This window comes from Podarcis erhardii (assembly GCF_964252035.2).
Source record: "Podarcis erhardii genome assembly, chromosome: 12".
NCBI classification, from domain to species: domain Eukaryota; kingdom Metazoa; phylum Chordata; class Lepidosauria; order Squamata; family Lacertidae; genus Podarcis; species Podarcis erhardii.
In genome coordinates, this window is record NC_138513.1 from 19,765,634 (window position 1) to 19,793,496 (window position 27,863).

Below are 27,863 nucleotides of genomic sequence, written 5' to 3' on the forward strand. Positions count from 1 at the left end.
CCGGGTATAGGCTCCTTAATCTCCCTTCAAAGAATGAAGAAACTGCCCATAGGAAATTCCAAGACAGTGAAAACAATGTATGGAATTTTCTTCAAAGCAAATCTATTCCAGTGGTAGCCAGCATGGTGCCATCTAGGTTTTGCAGCCCCATGAGCCTCAGCTAGTATGAAGGATGATGGTAACTGTAGTCTGACAACATCAGGAGGGAACCACACTTGCTACTGCACGCTGTTCTGATAAATATTGTTTAATTTATTTCAGCCAGCTTAGAAAGGCATCTTATGTCCAATTTCTTTGCATCTTCCAAAGCAAAATAAGAAACAACAACAAAACCACAACCATACAATTACTATTCTGGAAAAGATGAAGGAGTATCCCATGGAATACAGAATTATACCATCTCCCCCTTTGGGCTAACAGCCACATCTGGCTTTATCGGCTCAAGACAAACAATAAAGCAATGAACAACTGTGGGAGTTGTAAACCAAAATGAAATTATATTTAAATTAACAAACTGAGACTTCATAAGCATTTTGTTTTCTGTTTAGTTAAAACCTATTTTCGATCTCTTTAAATTTCTTTTCCACTCAATCATCCCCTCCCCTTCAAACACACACACAGGTTTACGTAACATTCATTGGCATGCATTTTAAAAACATACTGGGAATTTGCTGGATCCTGTGGACAACCACAAAGGCATCTGACAGGCCCACCTTCACAGGGTGGTTGGTTGAACTGATCTGTGTCACTGAGACAGGAATCTGCAAGACAAAAATAGACAAATGCCATAGCATACCTATATATAAAATGCTCTCTTCTACCTGTACCCTACAATCTAATTGATAGAATGAAATGCTAAACAGAGTCAGAGCAATGCAGTCTGTTGCATCTGAACCCCCACCAATAGGCAGTTGCCCAGTGATGCCAACCTGTAATGGCATTTCTACTCACCAGCACAGCTTTGAATTGTCTTCACATTATCTAGATTCTCTGTACAGCACCTTTAGGCCTTTTATTTTTCCTTTTAATGAAAGGGACAGCTGGATGGGAGCTGACGAAAATAATACTGAAGTGCACTATGAGATTTGGCTCTGGTTTAGTACTCCAGTTTTGATGGACTTGTTAATCAATCCCTCATAAGTACTTTAGCAATTACAATTTCTAGCCTACCTTTCAGTAATCAACGAGGAGAAAGTAAATTTACTTTGTGCCAGCCAATTATAGGCTTCATTGTCAATTCACTGCAGGGAAGAAACTCGCAAAACCTTGAAGTACAATGAATATTTTTTCCTCAAACAGTTTAGCTTGCTTATTGTGTAAACAGGCTCCTCTTAATGCTGTTTTGCTAACACCTAATACAATTCTGCACACAGAGCCACACAGAAACTATATTACATTGGGAAATGAAATCCGTTTCTATTACTGAATATTTCATAGAAACTCTGTTAACTTTTGTAAGCACTAAAAGTGATAACCCATTTTGGCTAAGAGAGGGAAGTGGACTAATATAGTGAATCTAAGAATAGTTTTGTTTTAAAGAGCTGTGGTGTCTATTGCAGAAAGCAATCATTTAATCTTTGCATAAGCGGGAACAAAATAATGCTTGTAAGCAGTGCTAATGTTCAGTACTGAAAGTCTTCCACACATAATAAACCACCACTGAAATATCTCTACATTATTTGGTGTATTTTTTTCTGAATTTTCCTAAGGCGACAACTCTTGCCTGCTCATTTAGGCAGTAATGAGCCTCCAGTCATATAATCACCAAGGAGCCATTACAGAAGTTGTAACATTTGCTGCCTTTGCAGAATGCATTGTGGGTGAGGAAGGAAACAGAAAATAGTTCTGGGATAGAATGTGAAGAGTTTCTTCGGCTATATGAACAAAGGTATGTGATGCTGGAAAGTAGCCAGAAATGGCTAGATCCCATGATGATTTATCTGCTAAGAGACAATAGTGACATTCAAGCATCACAACATGCTTTCATGAACTTTGGGCTCATGTGCTTCCCCTTCTTCCTCTCTTCTTTGCACAAAATGGGACCTGATTTAAACCTTCTGGTCACAGTTTGTAACAAAACAGTTTCTTGTTTCATCTGGATATGCAGAACTTTGCTAGTTAACAAACTAGGATATGGTTTGAACCTGGTTTGTTTGTTTATTTATTTATTTATCATTACATTTATATCCCACCTTTCTTCCAAGAAGTTCAATGTGGTTTTCCCACTCCCCATTTATTCTCACAACAACCCTGTGAGGTAGGTTAGGCTGAGAGGCAGTGGTCGGCCCAAGATCATACTTGATTAATGAAAACATTCTATGCAAATGCTTTTGACTGTGGTTTGCCTTGTGCATTGTCCAGGAATTTCACCTCCAGCGGCGCAATAGTTAATCATGGTTAACAATATTTCCACAGGCCACTGTTTCCATTTAATCCAGAAACAAGAAAATGTTGTTTGTCAAAACCATAGTGAAATCAGGATCAAACCAACTATGGTTTGTTACAAACTCTGGTTGGCCTGCAACGGCCTGGCCCCATTTCACTGCTCATTTTTGTTCCCCAGAATATACACAGTGCTCATGTCTGCCTCCTGAGAAACTTTACTGTGAACCATAGGTGTTGCAGAGGAAGAAAGATCAAAGAGCCCTGTCCAAACCATTAGGTCATGCTGCTGTTTTGGCAAGGGCTGCCGACTGAGAAGTGCAATTGATAGCAGGAAAGTCCCATGAGTAAAGTAGGAGTGAGGAAAATACAAAGGGTATCAAGAATGACCCAGAGACTACTGCTAGAGGGCAGCTGAGTGCTGGGACCCAGAAGGCAGGAGCTGAGTTGAGGAATCAGAACTGGAAGGATTAAACCAGGTGTCACAGCTAAGGCCCACACAAAGCCAAACCAGAGCCAAAAACACCTTGCTGCCCAGACATCCCAAGAAGTCCTTCTGGTCTAGGTCAGCTTAATGACAAGCCTTGGTAGGCAGGGCCAATCCACAGCCTGATATTATTTCACAAACAACATGTTCTTCACTAGCTAGAGTATCAGCAAGATATTTCCAAGCTGCGGTTTTGATAACCCACCACATGGGGCAGAAGCACCCAGAACTAAAGTTTGAGAACAACAGCTCTAGCAGGTCCTGACACTGTGCCTTGTATTTTTAAGGGTGAATCAGTGCTTAATTTTCCTTTTAAAAAACTGGATCTACTATTTATGTTGATGCTGTGAACAGTTGACAAGAAAATCATTACACTGTGATGAAAAGGCTAGGGCAGCATCTGATGATAGGCAACGGACAAGCTGACAAGAGAAATGATTTGTTTTCATGTTAATATTTATTGGTTGAATCAAAACTTCCTACTGCACAAGAGAGTCATAGAAACCATCCCCAGGAGAATGTTTTTTCAGTGCCAGCTGAGACATTACTAGAGTTGGCTGGCAGGTGCAAATCAGTAGCAGCTGACAGGGCAAGCCAGAACTGATCTCCCATCACTGCAGCTTACCTGGGCAGGCCTGGGGTGGGGTGGTGGCAGGGTCAGGGCTGCCCAGACACACAGGCGGAGCCAACCTGGCTTTTCCAACTGGTGCATCCATACAATCCTGACCTGGCCACCGCCCTGGCCCATCCTGGTAAGCTGCCACAGCACTGGTGTCTGGAGGGCAGCTCTATCCAACCACATCAGATTTTTTAAAAAATATTTATTAAATTTGTATACCGCCCTTCATTCAAAGATCACAGGGCGGTTCACAACATGAAAATACAAAATGAAGACACAAAATATACAATAAACAAAAGCAAAGCAAACCAGTAACTCCCCCTTCCACAAGAGGACCTGTATGGGCAATCTATCCAGAAGATATTTGTATTTTAAGGAGTTTAGTGATCTAACTTGGTCATCTCTTTCTGCCTCTGTTTACTTCCCTTCTCTATCTCTTGTTAAAGTTCTTTGATGGCTGAGAGCAGCCTTTAATGTATAATCTGGTGGAAGGAAGAAGCGACAGTGATGGGTAATGTTATGTACTGAAGTTCTCACCCTGGGCCAGCAGGGGGATACTGTAGATAGTTATGCAAATAAGGGATCGAAAGTGATGTTCAGTGATTGGATAGTTTTAGAAAATTGTTACAGTTACGTTGTACTGGAGCTCTATATAAGCAGGCTGCCTGAACCCTTCAGTTCTGTTCTGTTCTGTTCTGGCCTGTAAATAAACAAGAGCTGTTTGAAGAATCGCTGTGTCGTCTGATATGTTCACCCACAACTTAACAGGTAACCTTCTGACCTTCTTTGATGGTAGACATTGTTTGGAGGAATGTGCAGTATTGGAAGAGGGGTCTAGCTAATTAATAATCTGCACTAGCTAGTCGGGCAAGGCACGTGGTCTAACAAGTTAGCTATCTATAAATTGGATGGTTTTTTGGCATAGTTCTGAGAAGCTTGTGCATGGACTGATCGAAGGGCTGTGCAAACAAAGGCTACCAAGATGTCACTTCGCCACTTCTTGAGAAATTCCTAGTGGCAGATCCAAGTGCTTGCTTGGTAACGTATATAATGCTTGTTGTTTAGAATAAAATCTTTAACCTTTCACTCACTTGTGTTTGTATTGCTTCTGAATCTCATTAAAAGTACCACCTTGCATTGGGCAAGACAGGACCTCACCTCTTATTTCCATGGGTGCTAAGCTTGTAAGAGGCTTGAACCTTCCAAACCAAATCCAAATCGTATGGGAGAGCACACAGAGCTATTACCGTATTGGCCCGAATATAAGCCGCACCTGAATACAAGCCGCACCTTTAAAATTGGAGGGAGGAAAAGAAAAAAATACCTGAATATAAGCCGCTCCCTTCCTCGCTGCTCCTGGCTACATACTTGGGGGTGGGGGGGAGCCACGCTGCGTCACAGGCGGCCTTTCCCTTTCCTTGCTCTCTCCCTTCCCAGCCTTGGGGGAGAGGATGGGGGACTATGCGCGGGGCGGGCGCTGCTCCTGGCACTGTTTGCCCCGCACTCCTGGCTGCATACCGTTAAGGTCGCGAATATAAGCCGCACTTTAACTTTTCACAGTTGGAATTTGAGAAAAAAAGTGAGGCTTATATTCAGGCCAATACGGTATATTTAACTAAAAAGATAGCTAAACTGTCACATTAAAGGGCCTAGGGATGCAAGCAGTGAAATATCAGGGCAAGTTGGTACGCAATATTTATTCCATAAAATGGGACTGCCGGTTTCCCTCATGCCGTATCTTAGAAGAAGCTGCAGTAATCTTCTCTGATGCCATATTGCACACAAAGGAACTCCCTTGTGAGCTGAGTACTATTTACACCCATTAGATTGCTCTAACACCATCCAAACTCTCCTCTAAGCTTTCATCATGAAATCAGCCTGGTGCCTTAATGCGATGTCAACTCGCCCGGTGCCTGGGCAGAGGCTGCACAGATACCCAGAAGCCCCTTTGCAGCTCCAGGAAAGGGCTGGTGTGGGAGGAGGGGGTGCAACTGCATTCAAAAAGGAGGATTTGTGACACCCAAATCCTGAATTCAACTAGCTCAGTAATGTTTATTTGCTCTAAATTAAAAAAAATCATTGCAAGTAATCTTAAACAAATGGCATTATATCTGCACTCTATATTCAGTTAACAGTCAAACTAATTTTCTGCACACTCTTTGTTCCTTTTTCTTTCTTGTGGGGAGAATAATTCCTCACTAAAACCTCTTAACACTGCACCATACCTCCCAATGTTTTCTGCTATAGCTTCTTCATTTCCTGGATTAGTCCTGGAGGCAGATTTGGTCTGTGTAAAAATGTTACTGGGGGGCAAGGGAGGCACCGTGTGGTTTTGCCTAGTCCTCCCTCTCTCCTGGGATGACCCTGACTGTTCCTGACAGCAATCTCTTAGATGGGCAAAGAGCATCCTTTGAACGGTAGCATCTAGTCTTGGCACAGAAAAAAGTCTTCTGTGTTAAGATGGCAGAGCATTGGGGCTGTCGCTTTTTAAATATTTCAGCTGCTTGAACGGAGCAGGATTTTAAATTTAGTAAATCATTTCGGTGCTTGAACTCACCTCTTTATAGCCAAATATGATACGCCCATCGTTGAGAAGTGTTGCTTGAAATGTGAAACTGCCCAGATTGTAATTATCCTGTAGATGTACGTGATCCCACTGGACAACCAATGCAGTACCTGTCAAGACCAAAGTCGCGAAGAGGAGAGGAAAATGTCACCGTAAATTATAGGGTAGCCATTCAACAGCATCTGATACCATACAAAATGTAACTTTATAGCAATATTATCACAACTATTACTATTGCTAAATAGGCCTTACAGTGGATAGAGCTTTATCTATTGTTCAGACATGCTTAGCCTACAGAAGAGAAGATAATTTGACTGAGGGGTGTTCAAATATACCTCCAAACATCAGCCACCGCCTCAGCGGAAAACAGAAGGTAAGGTGGGTGCAGAATCCTGGCATCCAATGAAATGTGAACATGTTAAAAGGGGGTGTTTTCAATGTCAGAGAGCCCAAGACAGTGAAAACAGGAACTGAGCAGCAAGAAAAAACAGTCTTTTTCACGCGGCATGTGCAATGCAATTGAAGCCAGTGGCTACCCCTTATCTTGCAACAGCAAATTACAGAGTTTAATTAATACTGCAACTTTGTGAAGAGGCATTATATTTCCTTTAGATCTGTGACTAATGTTGTAGGGTTTGTAGGGCTGAACTATTATACTATTGGGATAATAAATGCCAGATTCAGAACTGCCTCCATCCACAGCTGTGCCACCTGCCTGAATCTGAGGAGAGGTGATGGGCCAGCCCAAGCCTTCCTCCATTGGGATCAACTGCCATTTGGCTTCACCTCTCCTTATTTTTCTCATCCCTCCCTGTTCCTTCTTCCTCTTCTATCATAGTTTGTAAGACATTGTTTTCCACTGCAAACCTCCCTGAGAGCTTTGGCAGCAAGGTGATACAAGAATGAATGAAGATGCACACAAGTGGTCAGGATTGATACTCTGGTACCTAAGAACATGATATACTTATTATGGGCTGCCTGGGCTAGTACCTATACATTGATGCTGGCCTACCAAAAAATTCAAGCTAGTCCTTAGAAAAAAAAAAATCAGACTTCGAAGCCACAACAGGTCAGGTCTGAGTGAAACAATGATGCTACATATTTTATTATTTTTTAAAACTCTCTGTGTGTAATTGTTTAAAATATTGTTTCCTCTAAATCAAAACTGCTAGCTTTCTTTCATCATAGGTTTTTCATTGTGCTATTTAGCTCATAACTCACTGCCTATAAAACTTAAGGATGTTTACCAAAATGCTGACACAGAAATGTTAATATTTAAAGCATTCCATTTTCACTCCATCCATTTATTATGCATAAGATTATCTTTTCTTATCTACTGCAAGATTTCAGAGTGGAAGGGTATTAAATAATATACATCATTGGTGGTAAACATTAACTACACCGGCTAAATAGAATCACCATGAATTTATGGATGATGCCCATATTAATAATGGTGTTGAGCATCTTAGTTGCACATGTCCCACTATTCTTTACGCACATTGTTTTGTTGAATCCCCATGGACCAAACTATAATCCTTTTGACCTACCAAGCTGGATGCAGCCTGTTGTTAAGATTTATACACTGCCCTTCATATCTCAGGGCTGCCCTTCATCTCAGGGTTGTTCACAAGATAAAAATACAAAATAAAACACAAACAAATAGTTAAAACAAAAACAAAGGCCTGGTTGAAGAGGAACCTTTTCACCTGGAGCCTAAAAATAATGTGAAGGCACCAGCTGAACCTCCCTAGGGAGAGCATTCCACAAGCAGGGAGCTACTGCCGAAAAGGCCTGTTCTCGTGTTGCTACCCTCTGGACCTCTCATGAAGGAGGCACAAAGAAGGGCCTCAGGTGATGACTGCAGAATTCAGGTTGGTTTATATGGGGAGAGGCGTTCCTTGAGGTACTGTGGTCCTGAGCCGCTTCAGGCTTTATAGGTCAAAACCAGCACTTTGAATTAGGCTCGTAGCTAATTGTCAGTCAAACCATCTTGCCGTGCTGAGCAAAGCCCTGGGATTGTGGCTTACCATGTGCTGGAAAGCCCCAGTTTTTGCATTCTTGAATATAAAATTCCTGTTGTGTCTTTTTGTTGGATCAGCAGCTTGAAAATGTATTCCCAGGTAACTAGTATGCCCTACAAAAGTGGGGCAAATCCTTTTTAAAAAAATATAAACAAGGGTGACAATGGGAAGCCTTGTCTTGTTCCTTTAGTTATTTTACAATTCTCAGTCAACACATCATTTACTATCAGTTTTGCTGACTGTTCGGTATATATTGCCTTGACTCCTCTTATAAAAGTGTCTCCACAGCTCATGTACTCTAAAACTTTAAACATAAAATCCCAGGAGACATTATCAAATGCTTTCTCTGCATCTAAAAACATTAAGGCTGCTTATTTTTCATTCCTCACTTTTAAATATTCTATTATATAAATTATATTCCTAATAATGTCTTTCATTTGTTGCCTTGGCAAGAATCTGGCCTGATCATGATGGATTACCTCTTTTAATACAGTAAAAGCGGGGCAAATCCTGATATCGTCCTGAATACAAAAGGCTTTGGGTTGTATTCAATCAACTCTCACTCAGAGTAGACCACTTGAAATTACTGGACCTAAGTTAGTCATGGCCATTAAATGTAAGAAAAGCCTGTCGGGTCAGGCCAGTAGCCCATGTAGTCCAGCATCCTGTTCTCACAGTAGCCACCCTGATACCTGCGAGAAACCTGCCAGCAGAACTGAAGCACAAGAGTACTCTGCCCTCCTGTGGTTTCCAGCAACTGGTGTTCAGGAGCATTACTGCCTCTGACTGGAGGCAGAAGATAGCCACCCAACCCTCTTTTAAAGCCAACCAAGTTGGTGCCTCCTGTAGGAGTGAGTTCCATAGTTTAATGATGTGCTATATGAATAAGTATTTTCTTTTATCTGTACCCAAACTTCCAACATTCAGCACTGTTGGATGTCGACATGTTCTAGTGTTACGAAAGAGGGAGAAAACTTCTTTCTATTCACTTTCTCTGTGCCATGCATAATTTTATAATCTTCTATCATGTCACCTCTTACTCACTTTTTCTCTAAACTAAAATATTCCCAAGGTATTTAATTTCAACAGGTCTACTCTGAGTAAAGAATAGCTGAATGCAACTCCTCTTTAGTAAATATCTCAAAGTTTATTTCAGGCATTTGCTTACAAAAAAATGCCTTTTGGACTCTGAACTGACTCATTCCCTCACAGCATATGCTTTGATTCACATCTCAACAAGTTTTCCTTGTCAGAGTGACCCAACAACAACCCAGAATGGGTCAGTGTGATTCAAGCTCAATGCACCATGGAGAGTATCTTAAAGCATCACAATAATAGTTCAACAACAACACGCTGTAATTTATTCTTGTTTCTTACCAGCACTTTGGCGGAAATAAAAAAAGCAAGTCATTTAAGGGGGGAAATTGAAGCATGTTCATTATGTTATCTTCAAATGGAACTTTCACAATCTTGCTGCATAAATTATTTCACTGCATAGCGCATCACTGGATGGTGTGAAACAGACAGACATGTTTGCAATTTACTTTCTGAATATTGATCGGGTTGCTTCTATTTTATTTAAAAGCAATTCTTCCATACAAATATTCATTTCGTCTCGCAAATATTTGGTTATTATGCATATGCAATATGTGCATATATCGGTCCACAAAATTATATAGCCTATTTGGTGATTTGACAAGAGATAGATATATATTCATTTCCTGGTAACGAAACCTGAGAGTACATTCCTTGACATGATGTTGCCACTAGAGACTCAGGAGGCCTCGCTGTCGAAGATGGCCTATTTCCAGCTCCAGTTGGTTCACTGACTATGGCTGTTGTTGGACCAAGATAAGCAGGTATCAGCAATTCATGCTCTGATGACTTTGCACTCAGATTACATGGGGCTGCCCATGAAAACTATCTGGAAGCTTCAGCAAGTTTAGAATGCTGTTGGCATGTCATTAGCTGGGGCAGCAAGATGGGAGAATATAACAGCAATCCTAAAAGCACTGCATTGGCTTGCTAAGAATTACAGAGGCCTAGGGTAATAACTTATAAAACCTGAAATGACTCAGGCCCCAAGTGCCTCCTCCAATAGCCAACTCGATCCTTATCTTGACCAGTGTTCCCCATGAGGATTCATTGTGGGGGGATTTGGTAGAGATGGGCATTTTGGGTAGTGGGGCTTCAACTTTGGAGTGATTCAGGCAAGATTTTCACCAACCTTGTATGTATGCGTTCCACCACTGTGCTGCCTCTTGGCTCCTCTTTTCCTGGTATACTGTGATTCAACCTTCCTGAGCTAATTAACCTAGTTTCGCCATTATGCCCAAACTGGGAAACTCAAGTTATCAGGATCGGAATTAGCCAGGATCTTAATCCATGGATAGAAGGTGGTTTAAAGGGCTTGAGAAGGTACTTGGGAAAGGGCAGTGCAAGGCTGGCCCCCAAAGTTAGAAAAATCATCAACAACCCAGATTAATAAGCTAAGGACAGCATTCTATCACATAAAATTCTGTACCAGGTATTTGACCTTTGGGAGCTGTAGGTAAAGTAAGGCTTATTAGATTATTATATAGGAGCACTTTGCACACCATCTTGATGAGGGTTATTAACCTCAGCCATGCTCTACCTCTGGGTGAAAAACGACTCTAAGAATGCAAAATGGTTCCTATTTAATGTACTGATGGTACCAGAGGGAGCATATACTTTTGGAAGACTAGAGGGTTGTCTTTTCCAGCTGATGAAGTTAATTGAGATTCATGACTAAAGTAAGATTTAGGACTTTAGCAGCTTGGATGGATTATAATATTGGATAATGTTTGCCAACACAATCTACCAATAACATTTTAAACCATGGTATTTGACTCAGATGGATGGCTAGCCAGATGAATCAAACTTCTGAGAGCTAAAAATTACAAACCGTCTTCAGTGTTTATTTTCCTACAAAGGACAAAAAAAGCAGAGCTAAAGGATAATCTGGCAGAAGGATTAATACTTACCATTATCAAAGTATCTGACAGTCGAGTTTCTTGACACACTAGGGTCAAAGTTGGCCATCAAAGGTGCGATGTATTGCGTAGCTGTTAGCATTCGATGCACAACTTCCCCTGTATATATAAAACCTATAATAAAGAAACAAAAGAGCAGAATCATGTCAGCCACAGCTGAAAAGTTAATACACGCCAGAGTTAATTAGGTGCTGCCAGAGCTTCAAAGAGTTACTGAAGGAAAATTAATCTCATCACCAGGTTTTAATAATGAATCAAAGAACGGCAAAAGAATACAGAAAAAAAACACCATAAAGGCCAAGAGAAGAATAGATTCCCATGAGGAACAAAAGTCAGGGGCCATATTGATAGGGAAATAATTCAGGCCATTGTTCATCAGCTGGGATCTTCAGGCCACTTTTGAGAGGTGGGGAGAACATAAAGCCTGTTGCTAACATTATGTGGAAGACGAAGAGTCTTTCTGGTTTATAGTTCTGTCTCTTACACTGCAATTCCATGCATGCTTGCTCACGATGTTCCATGGGGCTAATTTAACTCTGTAAAGCGCACAGTATTTATTTATTTGTGTGTGTATGTTTGCTAATTATTCCATCGTCAAGCTCATAAAGCATTTGCCCTCTTCTGCTTTAAATTCTAGCTCACTGTCAAATCTTGAATTGTGCAGAGATGCAGAATTTCTCTTAAGAGCTTTTGTGTACTTGGTGTTGAGCAAGCCCCTTGTGTTGCAGTTCCTAAGCACCAGCTGGCTGAAATGCTGTGCAAGAACTTTTCACAAGTGGATGGAAAAACCCACCTATCAGCTGTTTGATATCATAATCATAGCTGTCAAGCACCCCTTATTTGGCGGGACAGTCCCTTATCCCAGCACCATGTCCCGCTGCAGTCCCTTATTGATGATGTCCCTTAAATAAGCTACTGAAGGTAATGGGGCCCTTTCTATGTCAGCTGTCCTTTGTCAACAACAAATTGTTGCTGCTTTTGTGTGTTGAATATATGCTATATGGTAATTTATGGACCTCCATGATCACTGCCGATGGTGACAGCAGTCACAAAATTAAAAGACGCCTGCTCCTTGGGAGAAAGGCGATGGCAAACCTAGACAGCATCACCTTGCCAACAAAGGTCTGTATAGTTAAAGCCATGGTTTTCCCAGTAGTGATGTATGGAAGTGAGAGCTGGACCATAAAGAAGGCTGATCGCCGAAGAATTGATGCTTTTGAATTATGGTGCTGGAGGAGACTCTTGAGAGTCCCATGGACTGCAAGAAGATCAAACCTCTCCATTCTTAAGGAAATCAGCCCTGAGTGCTCACTGGAAGGACAGATCCTGAAGCTGAGGCTCTAATACTTTGGCCACCTCATGAGAAGAGAAGACTCCCTGGAAAAGACCCTGATGTTGGGAAAGATGGAGGGCACAAGGAGAAGGGGACGACAGAGGACAAGATGGTTGGACAGTGTTCTCGAAGCTACAAACATGAGCCTGACCAAACTGCGGGAGGCGGTGGAAGACAGGAGTGCCTGGCGTGCTCTGGTCCATGGGGTCATGAAGAGTCGGACACGACTAAATGACTAAACAACAAATTTATGGACCTAAAGGGTATCTAAAGCCATTTGCATGCAACAAAATATGTATTTTATCAAAGTAATTGTTGATCCCTTATTTTGGCTGCTGATCCCTTATTTCGGGGCTGCTGCTCCCTTATTTTCAAATCTGTAAGTTGACAGCTATGATCATAATGATGTCACTCGATTGACAGGTGCCTTGTCCCATCCACCTGTTCAAGTTGGTGGGCACAAAGTATACATAGTGCAATCTACACCTGTTGTAAGACTGCATTCTCTGTTTCATTGAAAGCAGGGATGGGGAATGTGTAGCCCTACCTCCCCGATGCTGTTGGACTACAGCTCCCATCGTCACTGACCACTGGCCATGCTGCTGGAAGTGATGGGAGTTGGAGCTCATCAACAACTAGGGAAGATCAGTCCCCCTGCCCCGGTCTAAAGCAGCACAGCCGCATCTGACCAATGCTGCAGCTAGATTCACTAGGTAATACATTTTCTGCTCTCTCAGTAAATGTTGCACTGTGGATTGCTGCCACCCCTGCTCCAAAGTTACAGGAAGAAATAAAAAGAAAGGGAAAGTAACAAGATGGATAACTGCAAGCCAGGAAGCATTTCTGGGATCAAACGTCAACTCTAGTCATGCTTCAGTACAACTTGGAAAGAAACACTGGGTAAGTTCAAAGCATCCCACAGATTCAAAGCTTGAATGGTCTCCCGCTGAACAGGATATTTTATCATTTTCACTAATACCCTGAGTAAATCGCAAATGTAAACCAAGCATATTTTTGAATAGGCTTGCACAGACATTTGGCAAGAGCTGGCTTATACTGTCTATGACCCAGTTTTCTGATGGTTACATTTGCTCTCTGTTGATTCATTGTGGCCCAGCAAGAATGTTCTAAACCTACAGTTTCCTGAACTACTTAATCTTTCCTTTGTGGGAGGGGTTTGGCATTTCCGGAAAGACTCTACAGCTTGAAACATAAGACACTGTCTTCTCAACTGCCTGAGTAAATTAATCAAGTTACAGCATGGAAAGTTATTAAAGAGGGGATTTAAAATGGTATCGTATAGCTTTACAGAAAGCCTTTAGACCAGGAAAGAAAAAATTATGAAAAGCACAGACTGATTAGGGATGACTTGCTGATACAAGTGCATTTGTTTTTTGTGTTTGGTTTTTTTACTGTTTTATCATGTGTTTGCTGCCCTGGGGTCATTTGAGAGGAAGAGTAGGTTATAAATGTAATAAATTATATTCAATAAATAATAATGATGATGATTCTAACTAATAAATAACGACTACTACTGCTTTTATTTTTATTACATAGCATGATATAAAGTACTGTCCCTCATTCTGCAACATAATAAAACCGAACAAAATGCACGCACCCAATGATACAGGATTCTATAGTAATTCTTACATTCGATGATTCGGATCCAAATAACACATGAGTTGTTCTGCTTGCCCAAGACAGATCCAAGTATCTCAGCAGCCCCTCACAATACATGTCAAATAAAACATGAAGTCATAGGGAAGGGCCATAGTTCAGTGGTAGAGTACATGCTTTGAATGTAAAAAAATCCATCTCCAGTAAACCCAGAGAGTGCTGGTAAGGACTACTGGCTGCAACCCTGGAAAGCTGCTTCCAATCCATGTTGACAATACTGAGCCGGAGGGACCAATGGTGTGGCCTGGTGTAAGGCATCTTCTCATGGTCCTAACTTCTTTTGAAACTGAGGGGAGGCAGTTTGTGATAATGGCATGGAAGTCAATCATGGTGGTGGTGGTGGACATTTAGAAATCTTACTTGGTGTACCCAAGCTGCTCAGTGTACCTGGTCTCTGTATCCCAGCCAAATCATTAGCAACCTCAGTTTTGGGGCCTGCTCATTCCTTCACACACTTGTCCTCTCCTCACTTGCATGCATTTGATGAAGTGGACTCTAATCAATGAAAGCTTATGCTGTAAAAAAACCAAACTGTTACCCATCTCCCCGGATTCCCTGCATTGTTTTTATTTTGTCCGTTTCTGAAAAGCAATATCCTTGCACCTCTGGGCTAGTGTACTGAAGCATGAGTGCATTGCTTGAAGAACCTTTCTTCTCTCTTGTGAATCTGCCTGTCTAGTAAGGTTGGCTGTTGCAGCCCTCTGACATGTGCCATTGCCTTCTGAGGCAGAGTTGGTGGCTTTTCCTCTGGTGGCGCATTGCCTTCCTGCTCTAGGAAATTTAAGTTCTCTTTCCCCTTTTACTTGTGTTCCAATGGCAACTCAAAAATTCCTTTTCTGAACAAGCATTTGATTCTGTCGCTGCCTAATGTACCAATTTCAAAGGCTGCTCTTTGCTTTGCTGCTTAGTTTTGTTAATTTGTGTTTTAACAAATAGAATAATGACATGTTTATATAGTTGCTTTCTTTTGAGTGAAGAGAAAAGCAGGGTGTTGTTACTTTTTTTAAAAAAAGGTAGTTGTGAGGTCTCCTTGTTCTGCTCAAGGTTGATTAGGTTGTCTAGGAATTGCTGGGTTGAAAAAATGACCTTATTTAAAATGTATAGGAGTTTTTGCATTGACTTAATACTGTGAAAGCCTAAGTTGGTAAGGCTCCACAGCCTCAGAGTCATATTTCAAGCCTACCTAGGGAAATCAGATGTTTGTCAAAAAAAGACTAATTTACTTAATATAATTTAGATAGTGCTTGGTAGAACCATATGTTAAAAGCTCTGGCTAACACAAAGGTTGGTGCTTAATTAGCTGGAAAAGCAATTGTCTGTCAGTGATGACAGCACAATGAAAGGTTTTGTATGACAGAGTCTTCATCTGGGCAAAGCTTGCATGGCTCTTTGAGCATGGAAGCCGATTTGATGTTATTGGACAGGTTGCAGCAGCATATAGAGTAGGCCGATAAGTGCACAGAGAGCCTTTTAAGAGATTTGAGGTCACTTCCTCCTCTCGTCCTAGGGCATTTGGAGACAACAACAATATTGCTTAGAAAATCACTAAATCTTACAGCTTTCCTCTCAGCTTTCCTCTGAAAATGCATTAGTCAGCAAAAACAGGATATAAGAGATGCACTCAAACCTTCTAGTCTCTTCAAATTTTATCATCTTTCCAGTTATTACTTAAACCAAGAAAGTGTGAAGGCCCTTTGGGAGGAAAGGAGGGATATAAATTTTAACAAATAAATAAATAAATAAATAAATAAGCAAGCACATTTCTATCCAAAATGAATCGCACCAGGACACTAAGTGGCTGAAATATTCTGACCTGGCCTATTAATTAGATAATTCTAAATTACAGCCAATGGAATATCTTACTAGTTTTATCAGATACCAGACCTACAACATCTCTGGAGCTGAGGTCCACAAGAACCTTCTTCTGCTTTCACAGGGGCTCAGCATAGCAAACTACCATCTCCTCCAACCGCTAACATGCTGAAGCTGAGCAAGCTGTTTGCTTGACTCAAGCTGTTTGCCAAAGACAGACCTCTACCATATTAGGAAGTGCATCAGAGGTCCTACTGCCCCTCATACCTCCACAACTATTTGAACACATACCGGTAACTCCAGTTCTCAAAAGCGTGCACTGCCTTGCACTCTATCAGGCCAGCCAGATTCAAGGTTCTTGTTCGATTTTTATAAGGCCATTAACAACTTGAGTCCAGAATACCTCAATCTAGGATTTGTCCTAGATCATGGTCTGTGAGGGCCAGCAGTCTGGAAATAAATAGATACCACTGATGCTAACATTTCTACTGTAAAGAACACAGATAGCCAAGCAAGGGAGCAGTCAAACCCATAAGCAGGTACAGGATAGCCTGAGACTACTGCAGTCTGAGATCAGCTCTGCCTGTACCTGATTGACAAACATCTCAGAGCCAAGCCAGAGATTTATAAAACCCTCACTCCCCCCACCCCCAATTCTTGCAAAACTGGCATTTCCACTACCACTTTCTGGCTAATACTTGTATAAGCATTAGGGATAAAAAGGGGGGAAAGTAAATTCAATGAAGTTTAAAAGTTGGTAAATATAACCCAACTTGTTACATTTAAGGCTTGACCTTTTTGGGGGAGAGGAAGGGGTAAATGGGGCCTACTAAAATGACAAGATTGCACACTTATGTTGTGGTACACAACCTATGTAATTTTGTTTTGGCTCCTCCATGATCAGATAACCAGCAGAATGTGTGTCACCACACAAAAGGGATGAGTTATAACAGAGGATGTTCTCTAAAGGACCAACACATAAATGGATTGAAAAGAAAGAAAAACAGGGGGAATTTTATGTAGGCGTTTCCTGCACTATTTTTCCATAATAGAGAGGAGCTGCCTTGAAAGCAGAGCAGTGGGGTGTAAATTTTAAAATCTTCCTCCTCTTTATTGGTGAAACTGCACATGAAGGGTATACTATTGCTATTGCCAGCATGCTGTTCTGCTGCACCAAAGGACAAATATACAGGAATCATAGAATAGTTAGAATCACGGAACTGTTGTCAGGGACTGGGCAGAGGAGAAGAAGAAGGCAGTACATAATTACAACAGGGGTTTGAGGTAGGTCACAGCTCAGAGGAAGATGAGGGGGAAAGTTGGGAAATAATGGGAGAGGAGGAACAGACAGAGCCGGAGCAGCAGCTGGCTGACACGTTGTCACTAGAAAGCATTCCAGACCCACCATCTCCCAGAACCCGGTGAGCCTTAAAAGTAGGAGAGCAAAGAGCTCAAAGACAGAGGGCATTAAGCGGCACCCGTAAAGGAGGTGATGACGATGAAGACGAATGATGAAGTGGGAGAGAAGCAAGGTGGAGATTCATTCAGGACAACAGCATTATCCAAGAGGCTGTGTTCCAAAGCCTCTCTGTAAATATTGAATAAAAAACAGATGGTAAGAAACTTTTCCTTGTCTTTGTACGTTCCTGGGCAACTGGCTGTGGGAGTTGCTTGCAGCTGCCTGACAACTGTAGAGTTGGAAGGGACCACAACAGTTACCTAGTTAAGTGGTTTTCAACCAGTGTGCCATGGCACCCTGGGGTGCCTTGAATGATGGTTAGGGCTAACACTGGCCTCTGTCCCTCTTTCCTTCCCTCCCTCCTTTGATGCCCTCTTGCATCTCTGCCTCCCAAACGCTTGCACAGCTGTTTATTGCAGCAGCCCTAGCTATAAGCTCCACAGGCAAATGGTCCTTTGGGAGGCATCTCTCTTTGGGGTGGGGGGTGGGGCAGCTCAGAGCGCAGGGACGGCAGCAGCAGGACTCCCAAGGAGAGGGGAGGGCAGAAGAGGCTGAGGGAACACTCCACAAGGGGGAGTGTTCAAAAAAGAGCGAGAGGCTGCCAGCTCTGCAGGCAAGCGGTGCCGTAACTGGGCTCCTGAGCCCCACAGGGGTGCTGCAGAAAGAATGTACCGTATTTTTCGCTCCATTAGATGCACTTTTTTCCTCCTAAAAAGTAAGGGGAAATGTGAGTGTGTCTTATGGAGCGAATGGCGCTGAGCAGAGAGGTAGAGCTGCACAGAGCCCCTTCAGCGAAGCGGGAGGAGGAACAGAGCCCCTTCTGTTCCTCCTCCCACTTCGCTGAAGGGGTGCTGCGCAGCTCTCCCTCTCTGAGCAGCGCCTGTCCTGCGAAGCCAGAGGAGGAACAGAAGGGAAGGAGAGGTGCTACGCAGAGAGAGAGAGAACTGCGCAGCGCCTCTTCAGCGGCACGCCTGTCCTGGAAGCTGGAGGAGGAACAAAAGCCAGAAGCCAGAACAGCCACACAGTATCCCAGAAGCCAGATCCCTCTTGCTGTTCTGGCTTCTGGGATTCAGAATAATTTTTTCTTGTTTTCCTCCTCCCAAAACTAGGTGCGCCTTATGGTCTGGTGCGTCTTTTGGAGCGAAAAATACGGTAGTTGGTCACGGGAGCTGTGGACTCAAAAAGGTTGAAAACCTCTGATCTAGTCCAAAATCCCTGCAATGCATGAATCCTTTGCCCAATGTGAGGCTCAAACCCATGACCCTGAGATTTAAGAGTCTCATGCTCTGCTGACTGAGCTATCCCAGGAGAATCAAACTTATGAGGAAGGACCATAACAAAGTGCTAGAGTATCTGCTTTGCATGCAGAAGTTCACAGGTTGAGTCCTCGGCATCTCCAGGTGGGGCTGGGAATGTCACCCTGGACAGCTGCCGTCATTCAGTACAACTAATACTGAGCTCAACAGACCAATGGCCTGGCTACATACAAGGCAGCTTCCTGTTTCCTATAGTTGCTAGACTGCTTTCCAAGGATGGGTGCCCACCTACAGCAGCAGGTGAAGGAACTGTTTAGTCTCAACAACTACTGTTAACATCGCAATTATATTATGTTGATCTTTTCTAATGGAATATACTGTTTTGCACTCAACCATTTCGAAGTGGTAAGAAGTGATGAAACCACCTTCTGGAATGCTTTGAATTGAAGCAGTTTTGAATATTTATTATGTCCTTCTGAGTTGTTTATTTACCAACCCTCAGATTTAGCAGGAATTGCGTGTGCAGCAGAAGCAAATACATAGGGCAGGAGGCACTCATCTTAAAGCAACATAAGTTTAGCTTAAACCAGCTCTCAGCACAGTAAACTGCATTTTGCTTTTTGCAAAGAATTACAGCCAGCCAGTTAAACCAACTACTGATCCTGCTGATCCAGAACAAACGCACTGTTTGGTGGAAATCAACTGAAAAACTACCAGAAACCAAGGAACCAAGTTGTGCCCCAGGTGACTTGCTGCTGATTTCAGCGAACTTCTCATGTCACAAAACTGTGAAGATTACTTTCTATGCCATGTTTTTAAACCAAGTATATGATTACAGGTTTCCCTGATACCGAGAGGACGTTTTCTTGATGACTAATGGCATGAAATCAGCCACCTGTTCACTTCTGTAGGATTTATTTCTAAGGAGGTAGCTTAAAGCTGCCTTGTGATGTGTGAATAAGCACAAAACAAATTTGTATAGAATTTCATTTTTGATCTCATATGTTTTTTTATACTTATCAGCTAAATTGGCTTAATACACTTCTCCTGGCATAAACCCACATTACTTCTTCATTCAAGTTATATAGCATCCTGATACAGTATTGAATCAATGGCATCATGCAATTCTTGTTGAAATGCTACACATTACGTACAATAATACTGTATTAATGTATAGCATGCAAATTATATGTTCAATAGTATTTTGAGCAATGCTGATAAAATTCCACAATTAGGGATACAGCCAAGTATAAAAATTGAAGCTGAAATGTCAAATGCGCACTTCATAACAAAATCAAAGCTTAAATACATAAACATTAGTAAGATGCATAGAATTCAAAATGGATTTTGAAAGGCTCATTGTAATGTTTTTAAAAGGAAGATGCAGATGAAATATATTTAAAATGGTATCATTAAAATTACAGTTCAGTAGACATTTATGACCAAATAATGGTACAGCTTGAATTTCAGCATGCTTATTTTATGTCTAAACCTGACTGGAATCCACACAGTGTAGCAAAGGAGGAGGGAATGCATACAAAGTCTGGGTATCGAGATAACATATATATTTGGTTTTAAACCACAATGCTCAATCTCCTGTGAAACGTCTGTGGTTAAGAGCAGACAGGCACAGTAACACAAGTTTAACTACTTAGATTAAACTTCCAGTCTAGAGATTTCAAACTACAGTATAAAAAAAGCCCACCACAAACTTTTTAATCTGAAAATTAACTACTATGTTGATAAATGGGAGCCTTAAAATAATCTGCACCATTTATGTCACATTGCAAGACTGTAGTTTTCCCTGTTATATTCATTGTCAGACATTCACCCAGTCATTCTAAAGAACAATGGTGTTTTTGTGGACAGAACTCTTTAAAAGGTTAGAACTCAATAGCAGCCTTACTCATATGGGTGGTTTGCCAGCTTGAGTCTGCGCTGATGAATTTGCTGCAAGTTCAGCGCAAGACCATGTTACATTAGTAGGGTGCCTCATTCGGCCTAATTCTTATTCTCCCTAAATCACATTGCCTTTCCCCTTCAATAATTCCTTCTCCATCCATCCAGTAGCACTAGACACAGTTAACCTGCTGAGAATGTGGCTTTTTTTTTTTTTGTCCTGGAGCGGGTATCACAGAAGAACTCAGCCGAGACTTTTAAGAGTAATAGGGAAATGAGCAAAAGGGAGCACCAGGGGAATAACATTCACTGGGAATCACACTGCACATATTCATTAAGCAAAGGCAAGAAACGTTTTACCAGTGCTTAGTTTGAAGGGTTCCCGATCAAGAACAGAAAACAAGTATTTAGACAAAATGTTATTCTCACATACTTTACTCTAGATGATCAAAATCAAGATTTTGTAATGCTAGAAGCAAACAATGTAATTATTACTTTTATATAGTTGGTGTATTTATTATTTCGTTGTTGCTTCAGTAAGGAATTTTGACTTCACTCCTACGGAAGGACTGCAATTTTGTGCTCGACAATGTAGCCCTGGAGGAGTGCCATCGCCGTTATAATTACACTAAGATTAGTGAGTTGGGGAAACAAAAAGACAGAAATGATTCCACACCCCTAAGACAATATAAGAGTGTTTAAGTAAGAGAATAATGAGCTTGGGCCTCGCACTCTAATAATGAGCTTGGGCCTCGCACTCAAGATCGGGGAAGGAGTGAAGCAAAGTCTCCCACGCTCTCTTATATTGCTTTATTTCTGGACAGGCTAGAGATTCCTTTTGCTTTCTTTCAGCTGACTAGCACTCCATTTATAAACCTTTGTGCCTGGCGAGCAATGCCCACAGAACATCCTTGCAACGCCAGCATACAGTCACCACTTGTGATGGAGCAACCCTTAAGCACTTAGTCTTTGCATTGCGCTATAATACTAGAGTCTATATTCATTTTCCCCCCTCTTTTGAGAAGGATGCCTCTGAGGAAAAAGCACACACAGGCCACATAGATATAAAGGGTCAGTATGCCAGCCAGCCAACTAGCAGCCTATTTGTTATTTATTTATTTGCACACTTTCATGGAACATATCAAGGTGCATTGCAGTCAGTGTGGATTTGATTTAAATCAAATCAAGTAAGACTTGATTTAAACCATTTTATTATTTTACAGAAAGGCATTCTTGCTGGTATAATCTTAATATTTCCAACCAGATGAAGGTTTCATTTTTGGAATAATAATTTTTCAGAGTAGTTTTTACAGTTATATAAAAAATTAATGATTTGGTTATACTATTAGAAATACATAGACAGATAATTATGAAATTATTGTGAGGTTTAATAAGTTAACTGTTTATATTTGGACAACTTTTCTGTTGTACTTTATTGGAAGGAGAAAAATAATCATTTCCTTAATAACAATTTAAACTATTTATTTAACTAAAACAATAACATCATAGCAGATGTATCCATGTTTGTTAACTGACGTGGTTAAACATTTTTTTAAATAAAAAAACAACTTAGACTGATTTTCAGCACACATGAAAAACTTAAAAATAAATCCTTATTTCCTGGTGGACTATAATGTAACTTAAACATAAAACTATCCTTAGAAAGCATTTTCTCCAAAAGCATTTTATTTTAAAAATCCAATTTAAATCAGAAAAATCGATTTAAATAAAAAAAATCAAATTTAAATAAAAAATATGATTTAAATGAAAAAAACCTGTGTTTTTTTTTTAAAAAAACCACATTGATTTTTATCTACCCTGTTTGCAGTATATAACATACAATAAAATGGTCTATAAATATCTACAGAACATAATTAAAGACATTGATAAAATGTCAGTAAATACTGGTTGGCTCAAGGGGGGAGGGGAATCATACTGTGAAGGACTGTCTAAATAGTGCAGTTCTCAGAAGATGTCTGAAAGAGGGCAGGAACAGCTCCTACCACACTAAACCAAACCAAACCACAGGAGGGTGGGGAACCACCAGAAGTGGCCCAACAGAGGATCTCAGTAACTGAGGTGGAGTATAAGGGATCAGATAGCCCAGAAGGGCTTTGGGGCCCAACTTGCTTAGGGTTTGGTCATTAACCCAAGAACCCTGTACCTTGCTCAGTAGCAAATCAATCAACTGATCAATTGTCAACCTATTATTTGATTGTTGTCAAGTATCATCAGATATTCCAACGGTGCCACTGTGTAGGAGAACAGAACAGTATGTGTTACATAGTCTGTCCTGCCCCTTTAGTTCGTTTGTTGCTCTCAGGTACAGTGGAGGACGGTGTTCTTCTACCATTAGTGAAGTAAAATTAAAGTTTCAGGGTACATAATGAGGACAAGGCACTGTCCTCCCTTTGCCTCAGGCAGCTAAATGTCCACTTCTCGTCTATGCATCTTGTCTATGAAAGCGGATGCCACAATAAATGCGTTAGTCATTAAGATGCCACAAGATACTTTCTTGTTTTCTTCTTTAACGTAGAGCTAATTGAGCTCACTAGCTGTTTAAAACACTTTAAAAAGAAAGGGGAAACCCATTTATTCTTATTAAATAAAATGATATGCAGAAAGTACAATATGTAAAGTCATTTTCATCTCTCCATTATGGGAATAAATAAATCTTTTATTTTCTCCATATAGCAGCAAAGGCAGTAACGAGTGCCAAGGGTATGTGGTTAGCAATGACAAGTTGGCTTGTAAGTTAAATGTCAGGATTCAGTATTTGAACTAGTTGGTGTCTCAAATCCTTCACAGTTGTCACAAGGTCCCTGTGCTATTTGATAATTTAGGCAACCTTACATGCAGCCTCCCTTTTCTGGCATTTATCTGACGGGGTCAGTTTGCAGTTTGTGAATCCCCTGACGCTTTTAACATTACTACTTGTTAGCCCTGCTAGACAGACAACTTGGTTGAATAAATATCAGTCAAATCCCCTGTGGGCTAAGAAGCAAGTAGGAAGACCGGATTTGTATGTCTACAACCCAGTATGGTAGGAGTGTATAGAAGAACAAATGGTTTAATAAGCATTCAAGACGTTTATCGTGATGGTTTATCACATACATGTTCAGTGTACTGCTTTAAGCTACCTGAAGGCCATTTTGGGCAAACAGCAGGACAGATGGCAAACGGGTGTTAATCCATCTACAACCATGATCAGAATGCAACTAAGAGCACACTTGTATACTGTCATCCATGCACTAACACTAACCCGGGAGCAAGCTCCATTGAGTAAGCATGCAGGATTTCACATGTACCGTATTTTTTGCACCATAGGACGCACTTTTTCCCTCCTAAAAAGCAAGGGAAAATGTGTGTGCGTCCTATGGAGCGAATGCAGGGAGGAGGCAGGCGGGAAAAGCCCCCAAGATCCGCACACAAGCTCCGTGCGCTCTTGCGGGCTTTTCCACAGGAGGGAGAAGGGACTGACTGGCCGCATCAGTCCCTTCTCCCACCTCCCAGAAAAGCCAGGAGAAGCCGTGATCTCTTTAAAGGGGTTGCGCGGCTTCTGCGGGCTTTTGCGAGAGGTGAGGGAATCACCCCACCTCCCAGTAAAGCCAGGAAAGCCCTGTGCAGCATCTCCCGGCAAGGAGAGGCCACATGGGGCTAAAGGGGAAGCCAAAACAGCGAGCAGGATCCATCCCGCTCGCTGCCTTCGCTTCTTCCATAGCTGCGCGCAACCCCTCCGGCAGGGAGAGGTTGTGCGCAGCCTGTACGCTGCTCTTTGGGGCTGGGGGGGGGGGGGGAAAGATTTTTTTTCTTGATTTCCCCACCTAAAAACTGGGTGCGTCCTATGGTCCAGTGCACCCTATGGTGCAAAAAATACGGCAATTGTGCAATAACCAGAAGGAACATTGGAAAGAGATTGCATTTAGTTCTACAGATGAAACTTCAATTAGTAGCAAAAGCAGAAATTGACTGGGGAAAGCCTTCCACGAGAGATAGAGGAAGAAGTTCCAGCAATGCTTCATGGCCTTCAAGTACCACGTGACTCTCCTTATTCCCGTGCCAAATGTGGGCAGTGTAATCATATGGTAAGTTACAAGCAGTGGCAAAGCATCCGTGTTGCCTTCCAAGGGAGCACTGTGAAATTAGAGGGTGCGTGCAGGGCTGTTTCCACTTCCCCAGTCAGAGTGCAGGTTACAATGTACTTATGGCTAGACTTGACACAGGGTAATTGTGGCATGTAGTTATGGCACATTTGCCGCAAAACCCCATTTGCTTTCCATGCAAAGAAAACATTTGTTTCGTGAAGAATCCGAGAGCCTTCTTAGGCTTGGGAACTCACATCGTAAGAGCTGATCAGTTAACCACAGTTAAAAGATCAACAGCAGGCTAGGCGATTGTACACCCATTGATGGAGGACAAGGCCCAGAATGGTCATGATAGCTACAAATGAATTCAAGGATCAGAGAGTGTGTGCTCTTAATGTATTTCTGGGAAAGGCAAGTGGGAGAAGGCCATTGCACTCCTGTCCTGCTTGCTGGTTGACCATAGTAGGATTAAAATGCTGTACTAGACATTTCATATGATTTTGCAAAGCTCTTCTTTATATTCAGATGCAGAAATCCTTCTTTCCCAACCAGGATTTTTTCAACAGATTTTGAAGCTAACAGTAATCTTGTGGAAAGTCTGGTTAAACCTAAACTTTTTAGAAGAAGCAGCAGAAGCATGAATTCACTATGGAAAGGGAATGTTTCATTCCACTGCTGCTTCCAGTAACTTAACCACAATTAAGAAACATGTGCACTGTTCCACCATAAGGCGTTCTGGATGCCATACCTTTGGCATGCCCATCCCTCCTCACTTGTTCCCCAGACTTCTATGACCTCATGGTGACTCAGCAACAGAGGAGCTCATTGCTTCAACACATAACAACCAACTCAAATTCGTTGCCCTAATGAAGTTAAGTGGAGTATACTGGCAGAGAAGTCTAAGCTGAGCTGGGAAGGGAAGCTGAGCATGGCTGAGGGCTGCACATAGACCAGCCTTCCCTCTTTTCACCTACTAAGCTTTTCATTTCAAATAAAGGCAGGAACAACTTTGCATTTATTCTGTTGCTATGACCATATATATTCCACACCTTATTGAAGCCTTATGGGTACATAGACTGGAAAATATTAGCTGTGGGTCTTGGAAGACCTGCTTTCTTGACTTCCAAGGCCATTTTTCACCTGGCCTAGGAGTGCAGGGACCTAACTGCAAAAGCTGGGGGCTGAACAGACACTTGGGATGGGGTATTGTTTAGGGAATTTTTTTTGGCTTTTTTTTGGCTGTTTTTAATATTAAATTTTTTTTGCAACTTTATTTTAGATCTTACTATGATTCATGTGGAAATGGCTCGGTTTGGTTGTGTAGTTTTGATGTTTTATTTATTGCTTAGGACTACTTTTGTTATGTGGTGGTGCAGCAATAAAACTGCTAGCACAGTTGCAAAGCTAAGCAGGGTCTGGTATGGATTCAAATTGGATGGGAGACGACATGCTGAGAGTCCTGCATTGCAGGGTGTTGGTCTAGATGACTCTCCAGATCCCTTCCAGCTCCACAGTTCTATGATTCTATGTTGCAAGCCGCCTTGAGCATGTCTAACCATGGAAAAGCGGCATACAAATAAAATGATGGTATGATGGAATTATATTTTTTGAGGGTGATATTTATTGAACTTTGTTGCTACTTTTTAGCTATACAGTTTAACCCTCTCCAAAACTGAGCATTTTAAGTTTTGAAACAACACCTGCATGTGGACATTATATGGAGATCCAAGATATTGGGCATCAAATTCTAAGCTGGGACAACCATTAGGATTAACATCTAACTACACTTGCCTAAAACACATTACATAAGTGTTTTTCACTGTGGAAATCTATTGTAGAAGTGTGAGGGGCAGGGATTCCTATTTTAAAGTGATCTGGAGGCAATTTATATCCTGGACCATAACTACATCAACTCTGCTTACATGCCCAGTTGCAATCAATGGCAGTCAAAAATAAACAAGGCCTATGCAGCAAGGTGTCTTGTGGCACCTTAAAGACTAACACATTTATTAAGGCATAAGCTTTTATTGAGTAGAGTCCATCAGGTGCATGAAATGAAATATGTACTTGGGAGGTATATATACACATTGAGGGTGGGAGGAATTGTAGGGAGTAAGGTAATGTAAATGCAAACAATACAGACAGTGGTGATTCTATTCAAGTAAAAGAGTTTTCATTTTGCATACACTCTGTGTCCCTTGTGATGCTTTGAAACCAGAGACCCCAAAATGAAGAGGGTAGAGGGGGCTAATGTCAGCCTAAGATTGAAGCGGGGGGAGGGACTGACTTCCATTGGGATGATAATCAGACAAACTGACAGTGGAACAGTCTCCCTCGGAAGGTTCTAGACTCTCCTTCCTTGGAGGTTTTTAAGCTGAGTTTGGATGGCCACCTGTCAAGGATGCTTTAGCTGGGGTTCCTGCAATGCAGGGGGTGGACTTGATGTCCTTTGGGGTCCCCTCCAGCCCTATGATTCTAACCCATTTGCTGTTACAATTAAGGCTAATTGATAGAGGTGAGGGAGAGATGCAGCTGTGTGACGCAGCAACGGAATGCAGTTACTTGGCTTTGGAGCAGAGCTTAGCAGTGGAGGAAGGAGCCAAGCTGAGCTGAGAGCTAAGGAAAGAGGCGACAAAGTTGAGGTTGAGAGTGAAGAGGCTGAGCCCTCGACAGCGAGTTTCTAGTTCTTCTGCTGTTCTATGATACTCATGGATGGTGTCTTCAGTACAGCTGAGATTCTTTTTCAATTTAATATTTAACATTGGACATTTCTGAGCCCCATTCGCACCTTAAGACACTTCTGGAGTGCCTGTATGCAACATACCTGACAATGTCTCTTAGTAAAGGTAAAGGGACCCCTGACCGTTAAGTCCAGTTGCGGATGACTCTGGGGTTGCAGTGCTCATCTCGCTTTACTGGCCAAGGAAGCCGGCATACAGCTTCCGGGTCATGTGGCCAGCATGACTAAGCCTCTTCTGGCGAACCAGAGCAGCACACGGAAACGCCGTTTACCTTCCCGCCGCAGTGGTACCTATTTATCTACTTGCGCTTTGACGTGCTTTCGAACTGCTAGGTTGGCAGGAGCAGGGACCGAGCAACGGGAGCTCACAGTGTCACGGGGATTCGAACTGCCGACCTTCTGATCAGCAGGCCCTAGGCTCTGTGGTTTAGACCACAGCACCACCCACGTCCCTGTATGCAACATACATGGCAATGTGTCTTAGAGGCATGCAAATCAGCATGTAGAAACAGC

At 41.9% G+C, this 27,863-nt stretch overlaps 1 protein-coding gene across 3 annotated transcripts in view; it reads right to left on the reverse strand.

Annotated features, from left to right (window-relative positions):
- Positions 1-27,863, reverse strand: part of PLXDC2 (plexin domain containing 2) — a 263,873-nt gene that overhangs the window by 65,963 nt on the left and 170,047 nt on the right. For all 3 annotated transcript variants that reach the window (XR_014161530.1, XM_081882173.1, XM_081882174.1), the window contains exons 5-7: positions 11,081-11,203; positions 6,046-6,164; positions 662-761 (exon numbers count right to left, since the gene is read on the reverse strand). Coding sequence is in view for 2 of the 3 variants with exons in the window: in XM_081882173.1 (XP_081738299.1) it covers positions 662-761; positions 6,046-6,164; positions 11,081-11,203 (342 nt within the window). In the remaining variant the exon portion in view is untranslated. The remainder of the gene's footprint in view (positions 1-661; positions 762-6,045; positions 6,165-11,080; positions 11,204-27,863) is intronic.